This window comes from Nymphaea colorata, chromosome 2 (genome assembly GCF_008831285.2).
Source record: "Nymphaea colorata isolate Beijing-Zhang1983 chromosome 2, ASM883128v2, whole genome shotgun sequence".
In the NCBI taxonomy this organism is placed as follows: domain Eukaryota; kingdom Viridiplantae; phylum Streptophyta; class Magnoliopsida; order Nymphaeales; family Nymphaeaceae; genus Nymphaea; species Nymphaea colorata.
The window spans coordinates 30,001,306-30,019,577 of NC_045139.1; the positions used below are offsets into that span (position 1 = coordinate 30,001,306).

The window sequence follows — 18,272 nt, forward strand, 5'->3', positions numbered from 1 at the left end:
TGCACAAGTAATCACAATTACGTAACGCCACATGCACAGAATACAATACAGTGGGAAGGCCATGCACCTGCAAGAGAAATTTATTTAGAGCACAATAAGTATCAAAAGTTCAACTCATTCTTGAATGTCACCAATTAGGATTTAAATGGCTGAAATTAAGTGCAATTCCAGAAATTGACCTGCGAATGGAGAAAAGGTTCTTACTCGCAGATAACTTGTTTCTACCTTTTTAGGATAATTTGTCTGACTCATTCAAACATGGTACAAAGTTCACCTTAGAACACTCCAGTTTTTAAATTTTCCCGTGAATCTTATGCTACCCCCAAAAAATGGGGAAGAAAAAGATGAAAAGCTAAGGAAGTTATTCATTGAGAAAGTGATGTATGTTGGTAGTTATACATGCTAAATTATGGCCCCTTGTTGGCATGCTTCCCGCTGTTCTTATGAACACCCATGGCTTCTACGACTGGATCACCGGCCGGTTGGCTGCCGCCGGTGGGACGATCCGCTTCAAGGGGCCGATATTTTATCGCGCCAACGTTGTGATGACGTGCGACCCGAGGAACATGGAGCACATACTCAGGACCAACTTCGAGAACTTCCCCAAGGGCGAAGATTTCCAGGATATATTTCACGATCTCTTCGGCGACGGGCTGGCCAACGCCGACGCTGAGTCATGGAGTTTCCAAAGGAAGCTCGCTCACAACAAGATCCACTCCAAGGATTTCCGGCAGTTCTCGCTGAAGAACACAAGGGACATAGTCAAGACCCAGCTCGTGCCCCTGCTCAGGCAGTGGGCTCGCCAGAGCTCGGTCCTGGACATGCAGGACGTGTTCTCAAGGTTCACATACGACAATGCATGCGTAGCGGCCTTTGGCGACAACCCCAGATGTCTATCTCCCAGCTTTCCCAGGTTGCCGGCATCGGAAGCCATTGCCATCATAATGGACGCAATCTTTTACAGGCACATAGTTCCCAGTTTCGTGTGGCATCTTTTCCGACGGTTGCAGGTCGGAAAAGAAACGAGAGTGAACCATGCAAAGGAGGTGATGAAGGAATTGTTGACACAGAAAGTTGGGGAGAAGAAGAAATCTCCCGGCAGTGACGACCTACTGTCCAAGTACGTTGCCGTCTCCAGCGATGACATCTTTTTGGAGGACTCCACTGCCAACTTCCTGCTGGCTGCTAGAGACACCTCAGCCTCTGCACTCACTTGGTTCTTCTGGCTACTTTCTCGGCATCCCCATGCGGAAGCGAAGATCTTGGAGGAGTTGCACTCGATTATAACTAAGACGAAAGAAGCTGCAGCCAACGCAACACCATTATCTTCATTACCGGATTTCGACTTCGGCGCCGAGGAGTTGCAGAAGATGGTGTATCTCCACGCCGCGCTGTGTGAGACATTGAGGCTCTATCCTTCTGTGCCAATCAACAACAGAAGTGTGCTGGCAGAGGATAAGCTGCCTGACGGCACCGTGCTGAAACCAGGGACGAAGGTCTTCTTCGTCCCGTATGCAGCGGGGAGGATGAAGTGGGCATGGGGAGAGGATTGCCTAGAGTTCAAGCCGGAGAGGTGGATCGACGGGGAGGGAAGGCTGAAGCATGAAACTGATGGGTCGAGGTTTGCTGCCTTTAATGGTGGACCGAGAACCTGTGTAGGGAAGGACATGGCATTCCTTCAGATGAAGTACGCAGCAGCGGAGGTGCTCCTGAATTTCGAGGTGACGGTCGTGGAGGGCCATCGGGTTACTCCTAAGGCAAGCGTCGTCATGTCCATGAAGCAAGGTTTACCAGTTATGGTGAAGGAAAGGCTTTCTGTCAACAACGACGACATGGCAACTAGGCTTCCCTGAATAACCAACCAACACCTGCATGTCTCTTTAATAAAAGGAAAGGCTATCTATCTTCCACAAAAAATAAATCATCCCTGCTTGTATAGGGAGGTGTTTATGTGCACATACACACACTATATACGATATGAACAGCTCCCATGTTAGCAATAGATTGTTAAACTCTATGGACTCATTGCGCAGCTCGATTTGGATCCAGTTTCAAAATCCTATTGTAATCTGAAAGTTAAATATTGAATAAAATCATCTGTCTGTGGAAGGCAATTAAGGGCACACTAGATCGAGCGACTTTGATTTTATAGCATGTACCTTAGCTTGAATCACCTTTGATTGATCGGCCAATTTGTTTCCAATTGGTCTCAAATGGATTGGATTTGCTGGTTCTTAGAAGGTACCAACTTTTGGTCAAATGAGTTGGAAGGAAAACTTTTACAAAAAACATTAACTGCATCATCTTATAACAGGCTATGTGCATAAGCAATGAAAGATACTTATGCAATAAAAAGAAACTCGTTGAGTTTGAATAATATATGTTCACAAAGCTTAGAAGCATGTCAATATCTTGAAGGCATATAAGGGTATGGCCTTGGGGGGGTTTTACATCAAAGGTGTCCCAATAATTAATTAGAACAATTAAAAAAAGACGGAAATTTAAAAATCTCACTTAGTCTTGGCTGATGAACACATATTTTTGATCAAATGAGTGAAAAGGAAAAATTATACCAAAAATTCTAACTTCGATAGCAATGGAAATGGCAACGGCGGAGCTCCTTCACTTTTAACAGGCCATGCATGCATGAGCAATAAAAGATGCATGAGCAATAAAAGATGCTTGTGCAATAAAAAAGAAACTCAATGACTTGAATACCACGGGTTCATCCAAGCTGGGAAGCAAGTCAGAACAAATCAAAGGCAGTACCAACAATTAAATATAACAATTAAAAAAGACAAAACATTCACGTGTCTTGGTTCATGAGCACATATTTTTTGGTCAAACTAGTTGGAAGGAAAACTTATACCAAAAACATTAACTGCATCGGCAATGACAATGACAATGGCAATGACATAGCTACCTCACCTTATAATATGTGTGCATATTTAATGAAATATATTTATGCAATAAAAAAGAAACTCGTTGAGTTTGAATAATATATGTTCATCCAAGCACGTCAGAACCTTGGAGGCATATAAGGGTATGGCCTTGGGGGGTTTTACCTCAAAGGCATCCCAATAATTAATTATAAGAATTAAAAAAGATGTAAACTTAAGTTTCTTACTTAGTTTTGGTTGCTGGAGCACATATTTTTGGTCAAATGAGTAGGAAAAAAAAAGTATACCAAAATTTTAACTTCGTCGGCGATGGAAATGGCAATGGCGGAGCTCCCTCACCCTTTAACAGGCCATGCATGCATAAGCAATAAAAGATGCTTGTGCAATAAATGGGTTTGAATACAATGGGTTTATCCAAGGTTGGAAGAATGCAAGAATCTTGGAACCATATAAGGATATGGCCTTGAGGCACTTTACGTCAAAGGTGGTACCAATAATTAATTATAACAATTAAAAAAGATATAAAGTTATAAAGTTCATGTTGTATTGGTCGATGAGCACATATTTTTTGGTCAAATAGTTTAGGCTGCCATTCTCTATAAACTGAGATTTTCTGTAACTCTCTTTCAAGTATGCAGCCTTCTATCTCTAGTTCCGCCTCTTTGGGTGCAATACTGTTCTCAGTTTTCCAGTGGCCGGAGACATGTCTAGCCATTCTGAACTTCTTCTGCATCCTCAGATATAGAAAACAAAGGAACGAGAGCAAGCCTATCATAAGCTGGCCCATTCTTGGGACACTTCCGAGTGTTCTTATGGCTTCCAATATGAGTAGATGACTGCCTGCTTGGCTCCCACCGGCGGGACAATTCGTTTCGAAGGTCTGCTGTTCTATCCTGAAGGCCAACTTTGAGAACTTCCAGAAGGCAAAGTCTCTCAAGATATTCATGGCCTCATCCACTCTAAAGATTTCCGGCGGTTCCCGGCAAAAGATCGCATGGGACATAAACAAAACCCAGATTGTGCTTGTGCTCAGTCATGAGGCTCGCCAAGGCTCGGTATTGAATTCATATTTGAAGCCACATCGGCTGCGGCCTTCTATTCAAATTTCGCACGCAACCCACGCCCTTGACGGAAGCAAACTTCTAGGGGCGGATAGTTCCTAGATTCATTGGAGCTTACAAATATACTCAAGAACTTGACTCGTTTATATTCTACTTGACTCGCGCCCATACTTTCTATAATATTACCAAAATCAGTTCATTAAAAGGTTTTAACTTTTAAGTAAAAACAAATTTTCACAAGTTACACGAGTTAACACTTACACAAGTTAAACAAGCTACATGAATTAATGCTTCCACGAGTTAAACAAGTTAATGCTTACACGAGTTAACGCTAAATGAGTTAAAAGGAGTTAAATGAGTAGAGTTCGAGCTCGATTTTGTGTAGTCGAGTCGAGCTCAAGCGTGCTACAAGATGTTCGACTCAAGTTTGAGTTCGAGCAGAGCTCGAGCTTGAGCTTTTTTTAGTCGAATCGAGCTCGAGCTGGCCAAACTTGGGCTTGACTCGGCTCATGTACAGTCCTACTAGTTGAGGAGTAGCTTGTTGCCTTCTTGTGGACCATCCTCACAAAGAATATTGAAATGAAATCCTGACATTCATAATATACACTAGCAATTCTTTCAGCCTTTAAAAATCATCAACAACACACATATATATATATATATATATATATAACACGGCAGCTGACCAACCTAGCACAGCAGGACAACGGCACAACGGCACAACCAAGAGCAAATGGCAAACCTACCAAACAGCGAACCTGTGGAAGACAATTTTGGCCATTGAAGTTTTCTGTATTAAGAATGAGAGATCAAAAAAAGAAAAAAAGTTTGTGAATTAATACTAGATATTAAATTGGCCTGTCCTTTTTTCCCTCATATTCATCCATGTGAACTAAATCAATGACGAATATTATTCTTGATGGTTTCACTGTATTTCTTTCAACTCTTTAATGCATATGTAATGTGACGAAATTCATATCCCGTACATGTACTTTGCCATAGCGTTCTTGTCAAGAACAAGCTGTTAGGTGGTTTTCATAATAAAAAAAGTTGAATGTTGAGACCACTTGAAATTAGTGAGAATTAGTCGCTGAGACAATAATGGCGTGCCAGAGATTGATTTCCAGAGATTCTTAGTTAACCATTTGGATATCATAATTGTTAACTTCTTGTTCTAACCCATCGTGGATGCGGATCATTTATTCTGCAATTAATTAGAAACCATATAATTTAAACATGCTAACAAATAATTGCGAAATTAAAACTTCATAAAATTGATATGCATGAAGACCCAATCTCTGATCTCCATATCCCTCTCAATTTCAGAGGGTCTTAAGATTAGCACTAACCTTTTCTGCTCACAAAATTTAATTATTTTTAGACATCAAAATTTTCAAATTTTACCTTTTTTTTTTTACATTTTACATTAAATTTTACACAAATGGTACAATTTAATCAAACTTAAGCCTTACCTGGAAGAGAGAGAGAGAGAGATGATTAAAAGATTATCCAATTGATATTTTTCACCATGTTAAAAGAGTCGGACCTTTACAAGACCCTATCTCTGGTGCTTGTAGAAAAGAGTGAAGAGTGAGATTTTCAATGGCGACGAAATTGTCCCGTGTTTGATGAAGTGAAAGAATACAGGGAAGGCTTTCTTCAACCGTAGTAAAGAAAATATCCCTACTTACCTCAACTCATTATTTCCTACCATTCATTCACTTTCACCATCTTAGTTTCGTTGACAACTCAACGACCACAGGAATATGACCTTGTTTGCGTACGGATACAAACACAAATGCCGACTAATTGTTGGGTACCCAAGCAAGAGGAACAGTAGGATTAACAAGAGGACCAAAGCTTCAACCATTCCCTCCATCCTTTTAAGATATCAAGACTGTTTTGACGTTTCTGTTGCACTTCAACTTGCATATCGATACTTTTTTTTTTTACAATATAAGAAATTGACGTACTGAGAATTTGAAATGAAGACAGGCTACAATGTCCCAAACAAAATAAATAAATAAATAATAAATAATAAATAAATAAGCAAAAAAATAAATATAAATAGTTTGTGGTGGCCCAGTACAAGCCCAAAACCCATTGTCAGTGTCAACCATTCACACCCAATGAAGGCATGCAAATGCTAATGAATGTGGAGTATTATTGTATGCTACATGATCCTGTGGTCTCTTGAAGCTTACATGGGGCTTTCAACGTTCATTTCACACACTTGATCCTGTGGGTCACCAAGAGTTGGTTTTCTTTTTGGCAATTTTTAGTGACAATACTGTGCCCCTTGCTCTTGCCTGGATTCTTGTGAAGGCATTAGCTAGTTTTTTTACTCTTTATTCGCGACATGAAAGCCTACACTTGTCATCGCTTAGGGGTCCGGTGTAATGTGAGAACTGGTAGGCGGCTAGCTTCCATTTTAAATTTCTCTGGTGTCAACTTTTTGTGTTGTAAAAAAAAGAGTACAATATGCAAATTGAAATATATTAGAAACATGAATTCAAAACTACACGTCAATTTTTTTTTAAATATTGTACTCCTTTTATTCAAACATGATTTCAATCATTTTTATGGCAATTCAGATCTAATTTTAGACCCTCGGCCCATGTTCACCCCAAAACAGACCTCCAAATCCATGTCCAAATTCAAATCTTGATCCTAGATCCAAAATAACCCTCTAGATCCATATCCAAATTCAAGCCCCGACACTAGTGTCGATCCAAAATGAACTTCTAGAACCACATCTGAATCCAAATGCATGGTTTAAATTCAAAATCCAACTTCAGACACAAATTTAGATCCAAATCCAAGACCTAGATCCCAAAATTCATACATCAACTCGAAATACGAAGCAAGGGTCCATAATTGAGCATGACAAGGCAAAATCAAGTCCTAATTAGGAAAATGGATCCATAACACTGCTTGTGAATCCAAATTAGATCCAAAGCTAAATTTTGGATCCAAATAAAGAATTTCAATACAAAATCCTAAGTCGAGATCAAAATAACAAATTTCGACCCTATTTAGCACCATGCGTGCATGCTTAAACCTCCATTTTGCTTTTCGTCCCAACCTTGCCTGCCCCAAAACTTCTGAAAATACGTTTTGAGCCCAAAACGCTCATTTAAACTAGCCCTGGGCATCGACCGGAACGCGTTTGCTACCGAGCAAGCCCAATATGGGTCTAAAACGTGCCTGGAACCTCCCAAATTGAAACTGGACCCATTTTGTGTGATGTGAGAATTAGTAACTCCAGCAAATATGCCGGGAATTGTCAATCCTTGTACGACGGGTGAGTTCATTCCTCTTTCTTTTCAAAACAAACTGTTATTTTTTCTAAAGCTTTTCAAAAACCCAAAACTTGTGAATCTCATGTTTGACTTGAGATCCTCACTTTGATAAACTTTGAACTTTTCATCAATTCAATTGCTTGCAATACCATCAATTCTTCCTGACTAGGATGGAACCAAAGAATTTTTTATAAGAGAGATCGCTATATAATTTTTCAAAATTTTTGTCACGACCAAATTAAAATCTAGAAATATATTTAGTAGCAAATCATAAATTATTAACAGCAAGCAATGGCCCCTGCCGGCCCCCTTGGCTCCGTACCAATTCCATCATTGAGGGGTCGAATGGGTTTTGCGACGTACCAAATAAAATTTTTAAAATTTGTTCGTAGGGGCTAATATTTTTTTTTTTTTGCAAAAGTTTTACACGAGCGAAGCAAACAAATTCGAAAATTTTCATATGCGAAAACTAATTCCTCAAAACATAGATGAGAAAATGGGAGGAACTTTTCTTCTTGGTAAATGTTTAATATATTTGTTTGTCTCTCATGATCAAGGAAAGAGTTGGGACTTGAGAGACTTGCCAGGCATGTGTGATGCGAAACTATAAATATTTAAAGGTTGGGACTATTTTATAGAGGTTTCAAATTTTTTTTTTCCCTTTAATTTAGAAGCACCATCCAAAAGAAGAGAAATCAGGCTAGAAGAAGATACAAACCACTTATGAGGTTGCTATTTTCCCCTTCTTCATTTTGAGAAGAAAAAGATGAATGTGTCCGGGAGTAGAGTTAGGAGTTTTTCATTTTAGGAGCAAAGGTGAATTATAGTTTCAAAATTTTAATGAAAATAAAATTAATTTTTTAAACTTTTTATTTAGGTTAAACTAAAATTTTCAAAATTTAAATGTAAAATTTAGATTTTCCTATGCCCCTAAAAGTGACAGCTTTTACTTACTACCATTCTTTAACATGAATGAAGGTAGGAAAGTGCTTAAGATTCCAATATATATATATATATATATATATATATATATATATATATATATATATAGCTACCAAACTATTATGTGTCAAACTAAACAATAGTATAGGTCATTGATTTTAAAGAGATCAAGTTGTGGTATTAAGTTGAAAAAAAAAAACAAGATGTATTTTAAATAAACGAAAAAACCACCCACAGCAGAAAATAAATTAGCTTCCTTAATCGAGATCCCTTACCTTTTAAATGGACCTTTTCTTTTTTTTTCAACTCAATCTCCAACATCCTATTTCTTTAAAATCGACATCGTATAGGGGTTTTATCTTCCCTAACATATAAGGGTACAATAGCTAGTTGTTTTCCTATATAAGTATATAATGTATGAAGACATGATTGATATCCGAAGTAAATGGATAGTTAAAAGAAAACTAAGAAAAAAAAGAATAAATTAACATTAAATGATGAAAATGTCCATCACTTGCATGATTAGATGCCCGATCACCATTCAATTTATATATATATATATATATATATATATATATATATATATATATATATATATATTGAGCAGTTTACTTTAGTTTTTATTTTTTATTTCATGATTCATAATTTATTTGTCTTCCATCTATACCAACCACATTTGTAAGGTTGTTGTTTCTTTTAAAAAAGGAAAAAAAACATATCAAAAGTGAAAAAAAACAAAGGTGTGCTGTCCAATATTCACCAGCCGCATGAAAATCGCTAATCTAATTTAGCAATTTTTTGCATAATAAATTTGAGAAAAGAAATTATGCAAAAAGTCGCTCCCTAGAAATGCGAATTCGTACTGGTCCAAATTTAAGAGCCACATTCATTTTGCAAGAAAACAAAAAGTACAGGCCAGAGCAGATGTGCACACTCGTCTTCCTTCTCTTGTTCACCTCACGATCTTCTGAACATTGCATGGCCACGGAAGGAAAGATCTGCTTCTTCCTAGCAGGCAGACTCGGAGCTGCCCTTCGTTTTTCTTGAATGATTGCAAGCTACAAAATTACAAGACTTTTTTTTTTTTTTTTTTTTTAGTAGGAGTGAAAGTGAAGGACAAGCGATGGGTCATCTTCATCATAATAATCATCAAGGCTGCGACCACCGTCGCCATTAATGAAGAATCATGCAGCGACGGCAGTCTCTCCATTGCCAGAGGGTTCACAGCCTGAAGGAGGAGCTTTCTTCTTCATTGATGTCATTGAACATTTCTCTTTTCTCTCGTCTATGTTCATCTGCTGCTGTCTGCACTCCAGACTGCAATATGCAGTATCTCCCCTGCACATTTGAAACAATAATAGTCGATTTGTGTAGACAAGGCAAAGAAAATTACAGAATCTAGATGTTGCAGAAGAGAAATGAAAGAAATTTAGGTGGATGGATGATGGGCAGATCTAAAAAGCTCATAACGGAGAGAAAACATAAACATAAACATAAAATTGCCGCCTCACCTTCCAGTCGCCTGTGGCTAATTAAGCATCAAATAAGCTAAAGAAATCAGAGAAAGGAGAGGAAAGCTACCATGCAACAGGGTAACTTTGAATACTGACAACGGTGAGTGGCCGCTTATAATAATAATGACAACAGTAATAAATTTTTCGTTGTTCAAATCTCTGAATTAAATGATTAGCCATGAACAATCTAGGCTGTATGTCCAAAAGTCTGATGTTCTTATCAAATTTTGTAGCTAAAGTTGCTGTGAATGTACTATGAGGACGGACTTCCGCATAAACCATTAATTGACCTCTTATTTTATGCGTGAGAGAGAGAGAGAGAGAGAAAACTGCAGCTTCATTTTGTTCAAGGTTTGAGAACCAAAAATCGGAAATGATTAACCAGAAAGAACACCAACAGAAAGAACACCAAAAAGAAGAAGAACAGAAGATAAAGAAAGAAAACTATTCTTCCCATGCTCCCTTCTCCTCTTCTTAAGCAAAGAAAGACACCACTTCAAAACTGCAGATCAGAAGGTTCGAACAAAAGGAAAAATTGAAGCAGCAAACTCTGCAACCTTGCCGAAGATGTTACCATAAGAAAATTGGAAGGAAAAAAGAAACAAAAACAGTGATCTGATAACAGGGGGAGAGAAAAGGGAAGGGGTGTGGGTCTCATACTTGTACATGTAGATGTCGCGGCCGGGGCCGATCCGGCGCTTGCAGAGGGTGCAGCACCTCAGGAAGTGGGCAGCTCCCTCCATCGCCAAAAAGTCGGCCGAGCTCCGGCGAGGGGATCTCTGAGGGACGCCCGCAGATGGGAGGCCAGCGCCGGCAGCCCCCGCCTTCTGCTGAAATTGTTGCTGGGCTGCGGTCGCCGCCGCCTCCAGCGCCGACGGTGGAAACTCCAGGTTCAGCTCGAACTCCGTCAAGCTGGTCGTCCTCCTCATGGATGGACGAGACCTCTTCCCGAGCAACATCCTCTCTCCCTCTCTCGCCTTCCTGACGATCTAAAGTTAAGGGCGGAAGGCGGCTGTGGGCTGAGAGGAGGAGGCCAACGGTTTTCCGGCGGTGGGAAAGAACTAATCAAGGAGAATGAAAGGAGATCGAGAGGGCGAGATAAGAGCGTCTGTATCTCGCTCTGTCTGTGTTGTGGTGGTGGGAGAGGAGGAGGAGGAGAGGGAGGGAGAAAATAAAACGACGGTGTAAGGAATCAGGACCGTCCTTTCTCTTTCCGTTTCTTTGTCTTTGGGTACCGCACAAAGAGGAGTCCACGTAAGAGAGAACACCCATCACTTTCTCTCTCTCTCTCTCTCTCTCTCTCTACAATGAGCGTAATTTTCTATTCAAAATAATGCAAAAGAATTTCATTTATTTAATCTCCTTGCTTTCCTTCCAGTGAATTTTTTAGTAACTATTTTCACAAGTGGTAGTCTCATTCATCACCGCAGAAACAGAATTGACTTCCAACCTTTCCGGCGCACTGACCATCGGAAAAGGTACTGTCACCTGCAGCTTCGCACCAGTTTCCGGCTCATCGGCCACCGGAAATATGTGGTTGACCTCCACTCTCAGCCCACTCCGGCTGCCTACCCACGTGACATACATGAGAGAGAGCGCGCAACAAAGAGAGAAAGAAAGATTACCCTTAGCAGATGCAGATGTATGAGGAGAGCGTCTCGATTTTCTGGCGCCTGCTTCACCTTATTGTCAGTGAATCCAAACCAATAATATGCTCAATATAGAATTAGAAAAATAAATGAATAAATTATATATATATATATATATATATATATATATGGACAAGTTGGCCGAAAAGACAGCATATGAAAGCATGCAAACAGTGGCCACATTTTGTATTAAACTTTGACTTGCATCAGTTTGAAGGCCACAAATTTAAAGTCCTGGCATGGTGGTGACGTCCTTGCGAGCAAAATGACTTTTACTCAACGTTGAACTAAAAAAATGTAATAAATTTGATCAAAATGAAATCATATAAAAGTTTATGTAATTAGGACTCAGAGAGTATCTATCAACTTTTCTTCATCTCCTTTTTTTTACTGCTAGCTCTCCATACCACAACCTTTGAAGGTGAGATCATCTAGAACCGCCATCGGTAGCGGAGCCAGAAAAATTCTCTGAAAGCGTACTTGTTAGAAAATAATCAAATTAATTGGATCATTTAATATTTTCATTTAAAAATAAAAAACTTTTAAGTGACTAGTGTGGGCAGTGGCCCACGCCAATCACAATGTGGGTGCGCCATGACCGCCACCAAAGATACCTTCAAGAGCCGAAGCCTCTCTCTCCTCCCTCTTACCTCAGGGCTGCTTGGAGACATATGGACTCGTACATACTTTATATAGTTGTGTATTTATGTCACTTAGAATGTGAGCTGTCGATTCATTTCCCATGTGTAATGTTTCCTCAAAACGTTCAATTCGTTGCTTACTTTTCACATCTCGTGTCCTTTTGGTAACATTGAGAGACAACCTCGGTCATTGTAGCACACCCTTAGCCCCGTACCATTTTTTCTTCACTCCCTTTCAAAACACTTTTTTGCATAAAAACTAATTTAGTAGATGAAAAAATGGGGATATATATATAAAAGATGTTTTATATATTTGACTCAATTTTTAGGCATGAACTAGTATGTTTATTGCCAAACTCTAAGGGCTGTTTGGCTTGATGAACCTGCCCTAAAAAACATCATAAATTTATAAGACACATTAACAAGTGCTTTATGAATCTGTCTAAAAAAAAGTGATAAATTTATAAGATAATGTAAAAAGTGTTTTGTCAATATGTTTCATCTTTTAAAGTCGATTCATCAAACAATAACAATATATTACTACTGTAGAACTGCCCTTAAAGAAACTAAATCCAAATGCAACCTAAAAATTACTTTATCAGGTATATTATGTCAAGGGCTCGAGAGGTTCCATGAATTTGATTTAATATTTGAGAAGATATATAAAATAATGTATTATTTTTCCCATTGCCATACGATCGTATAGAAACCTCAATCCAAATGCAACCTAAAAGTGACTGGATCAACTTAGAGAAAGCAAACTTTTTTTCATCGCTTTCTTCATGCATGGAGACTACCTTCAAAAAAAATGGATTTGGGTCTAACATGGGGCGAAATTAGAAATTTTTTATGAAGGGAGCAGAATTAAAGTTTCTAAATTTTGACAGTAGCCGAAATATTATTTTTCAAAACTTTTATATATGACAAGTTAAATTTTTTTAGGTAAACTTAAAAAAAAAATTTGAGGTGGGGTCGAATAATCTTTGGGAATGTACTGAAGGAAGTGAACTCCTTTTACACCCTATGCCCTTTGTTTCAACCGCGGTGAAATCTTTGACAAATTTCACTTCACCTGCTTTACATTTACATTAACATTACAGTTTACATTTACATTAACATTACAGTGAGTTGGAGATGAAACATTTTTTTAATAATTTTTTCAAAAGAAACGTCCTCTATACTCTTTTTACTTTTTCAGATTTTCATATTTGTCTTTGCAAAAAAGTTTTCTTCTTCAATTCAACATGAACAAAAATCGTGGTTAGAACTTAATAATAGAGTCACATAAGGGTTGATTGATGTGAGCCACAGAGAATAATAATTTCTTTGAAATCACTTAAGATTATATTAAGGTGGTGAATAAATAATGTGATTTTTTTTTACTTAGCGATGGTGAGTGCAATTTTCCTGTAGAGCTGTTGGTGGGCCCAGTGGGGCCCGTAGAGCTGTTGGTGGGAAAATTGGCCACGAGGAATCGCTTTCCCGCAATTATGAAAAATGACGGCAATTATTGGACTCTGCAACCGTCGGGGAGGGACCCACTGCTTACGCCACAGCAAAAAGTGAAAATGAGAAATTGGTACGAAAAAAATAATGGTGCGAGCGAGCCCCACTTGACAGCTCGCCCGTCCTTTGCTAAAATAATAAAACAAAAAAAAAGGTGTGACAGTCTTTTTATAAAAAACAACCTCCATTTTCAAACAACGAATATGAGCCGTCCGCCAACATCGGTTATATGATATATATACAAACTAAATACATGGTCTTCCTGACACCAAATTTGGGCCGTTAGATTTTGAATCTGGACGGCCCAGATTTCTCCCTTTTTTCATTCTGTCACTTTCCCCCTCTCCCTTTCTCTTACCTTTGCAGGGAAACAAGGCGGGCTCTTCTCTTCCCTTCACCCATCATCGCCGCCGCCGGACTCCTACCTTTCTCTACCCATTGTGGGTACAGGAAGAGCCTCTACGTCTTCCTCTACCCATCGTGGGGAAGCCCCCGGCAGCTTGCCCTGCCGTTGCCGGAATGGCAGGAGGAGCCGCTGGGGCTCCCCGAAGCCTCTACCCATCTTTCCTCTACCGACGACGGGTGGAGGAAAGGGGAGCCGCCCGGTGGCTCCTCCTGCCATCCGATCGGCCCTTTGTCGGCCGCCACCAATGGCAATGGCTTTCTTGGGAGACGGAAGAGGAAGAGCGGAATCCGGGATAGAGAGAGGGAGAGAGAAGAAAGGAGAAAGTTGAACAAATCTGAGCCGTCCATATAACGTGCATTTCATGTTGGAGCCAACTTCCACTTGAATATCGAGCTCAGATTCAATACAGTTATGAAATTACGCTACCCAATTCTTATTCATATTTAATGTGCTTGGGTTTCTTTATCAAATTTGGCTAAATGAAATCAAAATTAAATTGGTGATCGATATATGTCTGTTCCATTTACTTTTACTTTTATGTGATGTCACTTGTCAATTTGTATGTGTATATATACAATTGATATAGCCCAGATCACTTAGGTTAGGGATAAATACCAAACTAGTTAAGTTCTTGTTAAAATATATTTTAAACAAAATACAAACATTGTAAACTGTCTGTGGACACTAATTTAATAGAAAACAAGTCTTAATTTAATATACTTTTATGAAAAATTTTCATTTTTCTACTAGTGAAATTTTAATGTTATAAGTGCTCATTCATTTTTCTATTGCTATAAAAGCATTATTACAATCTAAACGATTCATTTAATGTTTAAAAATGTCTATTTAAAAATAAAGAGATTTTAAGAGACTGGTGTGGACAACTACCCACACCAACCACCATATGGTTCAGCCACTGCAAATCTATGAAAAATGGTTTGCCGCCCATCCAGTCATCCAGGACCAACATCTTGACTGTGAACTTTACTCATCGCTTCGCTTCATCTCGTTACATTTAACAACATTGCACATACATACATACACATACAGGAGGTCATGAGTTCAATATTCAAGGTACATCTCTTTCGATATAATTCAATAAGGTTCTACTTAAACAACAACTTGCATATTATAGAAAATAAAAATGTTACGTCACCTTGAGTAGGGTTGATGGAAATCATGGTGGTCTATAATTGATACCTAGTCCAGAATTCAATACTTGGCTACATCTCTTTCAAAATAATTCTACAAGGTTCTACTCAACAACAACTTGCATATTATATTATAGAAGATGAAAATGTCACGTCACCACCTCTAGTAGGGTTAATGGAATTCAGGGTGGTCTACTTGTTGAGGTTTGTTAAGTTAGCTCGAGGCTAGTGGGGCTAGGACCTACAATAATGTCAAGCTAGGCCCACACAGTAACTGGGTTTTAATTAGCTCACAACAGAGTCTGAGCTAGGATTTTCTTCAAGGGCGGACCAACCTTTGGATCTGGGTAGGGCCAAATTGAATTCAAATCCAAAAAATACATAGTGTAATTAAAAAATTATATTTTTTTCAATGTAATTTTTTTTTCATTGGCCAGGGTGGAGGCATGGCCTAGGCGGCCCCCCCTCCCTCTGCCCCTGGCTCACAATCAAGAAGCCAGCCAGCTTCACGCAGACCGACAAGATACGAGCGGTCCAAGCTTGATAATAATTGGGCCGGCGAAAACTTTTTTCTGGCTGGTTGGGCCTGTATTAGCCGACCCCACTTTGCTCGTGAAGGCCCATGGGAATAAAACTAGTGGCACTCTTCTTAACATACCCAGAACCCGCTATGCTATGCCTCTTGAAGGTCTATAATTCAATTTTTAGAATCAATTAAGTAGAAAGAAATAATTTCCAGCTTCCAGCCAGCTTAATCACTTGGTGAATCTCTAAAGCCTGTGCTTAATTATCTCAAAGGCCATTTTCCACATCTATGCATCATGTTAGGTATACTGATTAGTGCACACCAAGTGGGTCTATGATCTAAATTCAGTTTCATCAAACAGTTCTTAGGATAAGGATCATATGGATGCAATGCCAATGACGAATCTTGCAACAGGACTCAGATCAATGCTTCCCCATTCTATATTGGCAGAAGTTCTGATCTAAACTAGAAAGGTTTTTCTTCTTTTTTCTTTTCCTCAAAGTGGAAGGGAGGAATGCTAAAGATCCCAAATTCATGACGTAAATATTATATATTTCGAACCAAATATTTCAAATCTTTGTTAGAAATCAATCAAAGATCGAAAAGCTTGAGGTTTAACATTCCAAACTTTCGGATCACCTCGAACTTAGAAGCATAGCAATCGTCGAGATGTTATGGTCACTTGAAGAAAGATATCGTCTCTTCAGAAAACATACGATCATGTCGAGAAAGATACCGACATTTTTGGCAAAAACAGTCTCCTACCTTGCTTACTGTTAGCTGAATCATAGTTTAACCATGATCAAGTATAAGCCATAGTTAGGTGGAAATTGAGAAAGACCATTATATTATACCTCTAATGCTGTATAAATGCCTGTCACTTTCATATTCTTTGCCAAATGACAGTCATATTTCTTGAAAAGAACCTGTTATATGTGCAAAATCTTTGGATTCGTGTTGCATAATAGTCCATTTTGCCAGCAAAATAGAAGGAACCCTCATCTGTATGTGGTTTATTTGCATTTCAACGATGTATAGAAAAGGGCAGGAGATCTACTTCCCCAAACAATGGCATAAAAAGCCATGCCTCAGAAAAAAAGAGAACCCCTTTTATAGCTTTTAGCTGTTCAAATAGACTACTTTGTTTTTCAGGTTGAAAAATGTAAAGATTTCGAGATAGATACACAACTTTCTGCTGCAAAATCAAAGTATGGAGAATGAATTCCTAATGAGCAAGACAAGAATACTTAGGAGGTTTATAGCGACAGAACAACGTGGTTGTTCGTTTTTTACAGAAAAAAATGGAACAGAAGATGTCTCTATAATTTTTCATCTGGTGGCACTTCAAGGCTGTGTTCTTTTGCAGGGATGTGGACGGTTGGGATATGAATGCGAGATTTTTTAGCTTTTTGGTTGTGCCAGATTCGACCAAATCCAATCTCCAATTTATGTAAGCATTCGAATCCGAGTAACATTGACATCCTGATCATGATGTCATGGAGTTTAGTTTTTGGAACTAGCAGCACTATAGATACTTGATGCTACTCTGCAAGAGATAAAATCCTTTCCTTCCACTACTCACATAAGCATAAAGGCTCTCCCATTGTTCTCCTTCATGACTTTTCCTAATACTGAAAGTCTCTCCTTTAAGCAATCTCAACAAAGAAAACACTTGTGGAAAAGAGAAGAAAGCAACAGCAGCAGCGCCTTCCATTCTTTCTGAGTGTGGATTCCTGGTCACCATTGGTTGTGTTTTAAGTGCGCATTTTGTTGGAGAAACACTCATAGATGACCTGTAGATTCTCTCAACTTCTGGTCGAAATTTGACGCCGAAAGAGCTCGTTCCTTGCCGCCCATGGCTGCTGGTAGGACCATGCTAGGCTGATGTCAAGTGTGCATGTTAATATGTGGATTGATGCTTTGAAGAACAAAATGCTGAAGATCTGTTGGATTCAGGTTGTGGCCGTGGCTTCTCACAAGCGGAACCTCATGAAACACAAAAAAGGTGGGCACCTTTTTAGAATCAAGGAAGGCCATCTAATTTCGTATCGGTGATTGTTGAAGACAGACTGATTATACAAACTGTGACCTACTTGATTATACAAACTGTGACCTACTGGATGGCTATAAGAAGGTTTCGAGATTTTGATGAGACATACTTCAGCAGGAACTTCGATATGCTACAGACTGCAAGATCAATTATACATGCTATAAAATTCTGTTAGGGACCTGGATTTATTCAAACAGATAACTTGATGTGATAAAGCAGATCATATCAGTAACAGTGAGCATGAACACAAACAACTCAAATCTGGACGACGTCATCCATTGAGTGAATTCTGATCCTAATATAGATCACCATCAGCAACATGGCTGATTTTGTATGTAACAATGAATGATGAAGTTGTTTGGTGTTTGTGGTTGCCAAGAATAGATGAACAATGGCACCAACAGCTTTGTCGATTGACAGGAGGTTTAAATTGGAGACGTTCAAACAGAAATATGTGAATCATTCAGTACTTGATCTTCTCTGTTAGTGTATTCAGAAAAAGGCTTGCTTAGATCCAGTTAAATAATGAAAGAAGACAATGTGAATCATGGCTTATGTGCCAAATTCATAGTCAAACAGCTACAGAGAGAGAGAGAGAGAGAGAGAGAGAGAGAGAGAGATGTC

At 38.9% G+C, this 18,272-nt stretch overlaps 2 protein-coding genes across 2 annotated transcripts; one reads left to right on the top strand and one right to left on the bottom strand.

Moving 5' to 3' along the window:
* Positions 1-425: 425 nt before the first annotated feature.
* Positions 426-1,938, top strand: LOC116247543 (cytochrome P450 86B1-like). Its single transcript, XM_031619717.2, has one exon. It carries the CDS (start codon positions 426-428, stop codon positions 1,851-1,853), a length of 1,428 nt encoding a protein of 475 aa, XP_031475577.1. The 3' UTR covers positions 1,854-1,938.
* Positions 1,939-9,068: 7,130 nt separating this feature from the next.
* Positions 9,069-10,907, bottom strand: LOC116246715 (FCS-Like Zinc finger 6-like). Its single transcript, XM_031618545.2, has 2 exons — positions 10,380-10,907; positions 9,069-9,543 (listed from the first exon to the last, which is right to left on the bottom strand). The coding sequence occupies exons 1-2, from the start codon at positions 10,676-10,678 to the stop codon at positions 9,390-9,392; spliced, it is 453 nt and encodes a 150-aa protein (XP_031474405.1). The 5' UTR covers positions 10,679-10,907; the 3' UTR covers positions 9,069-9,389.
* Positions 10,908-18,272: the final 7,365 nt, after the last annotated feature.

Bases quoted from the DNA above. Each gene is read 5' to 3' on its own strand.
- LOC116246715 (XM_031618545.2), bottom strand. From the start codon at position 10,678: ATGTTGCTCGGGAAGAGGTCTCGTCCATCCATGAGGAGGACGACCAGC. The intron at 9,544-10,379 runs GTATGAGACCCA...TCAAATGTGCAG, and splicing joins CGCGACATCTACATGTACAA to GGGAGATACTGCATATTGCA.
- LOC116247543 (XM_031619717.2), top strand. From the start codon at position 426: ATGCTTCCCGCTGTTCTTATGAACACCCATGGCTTCTACGACTGGATC.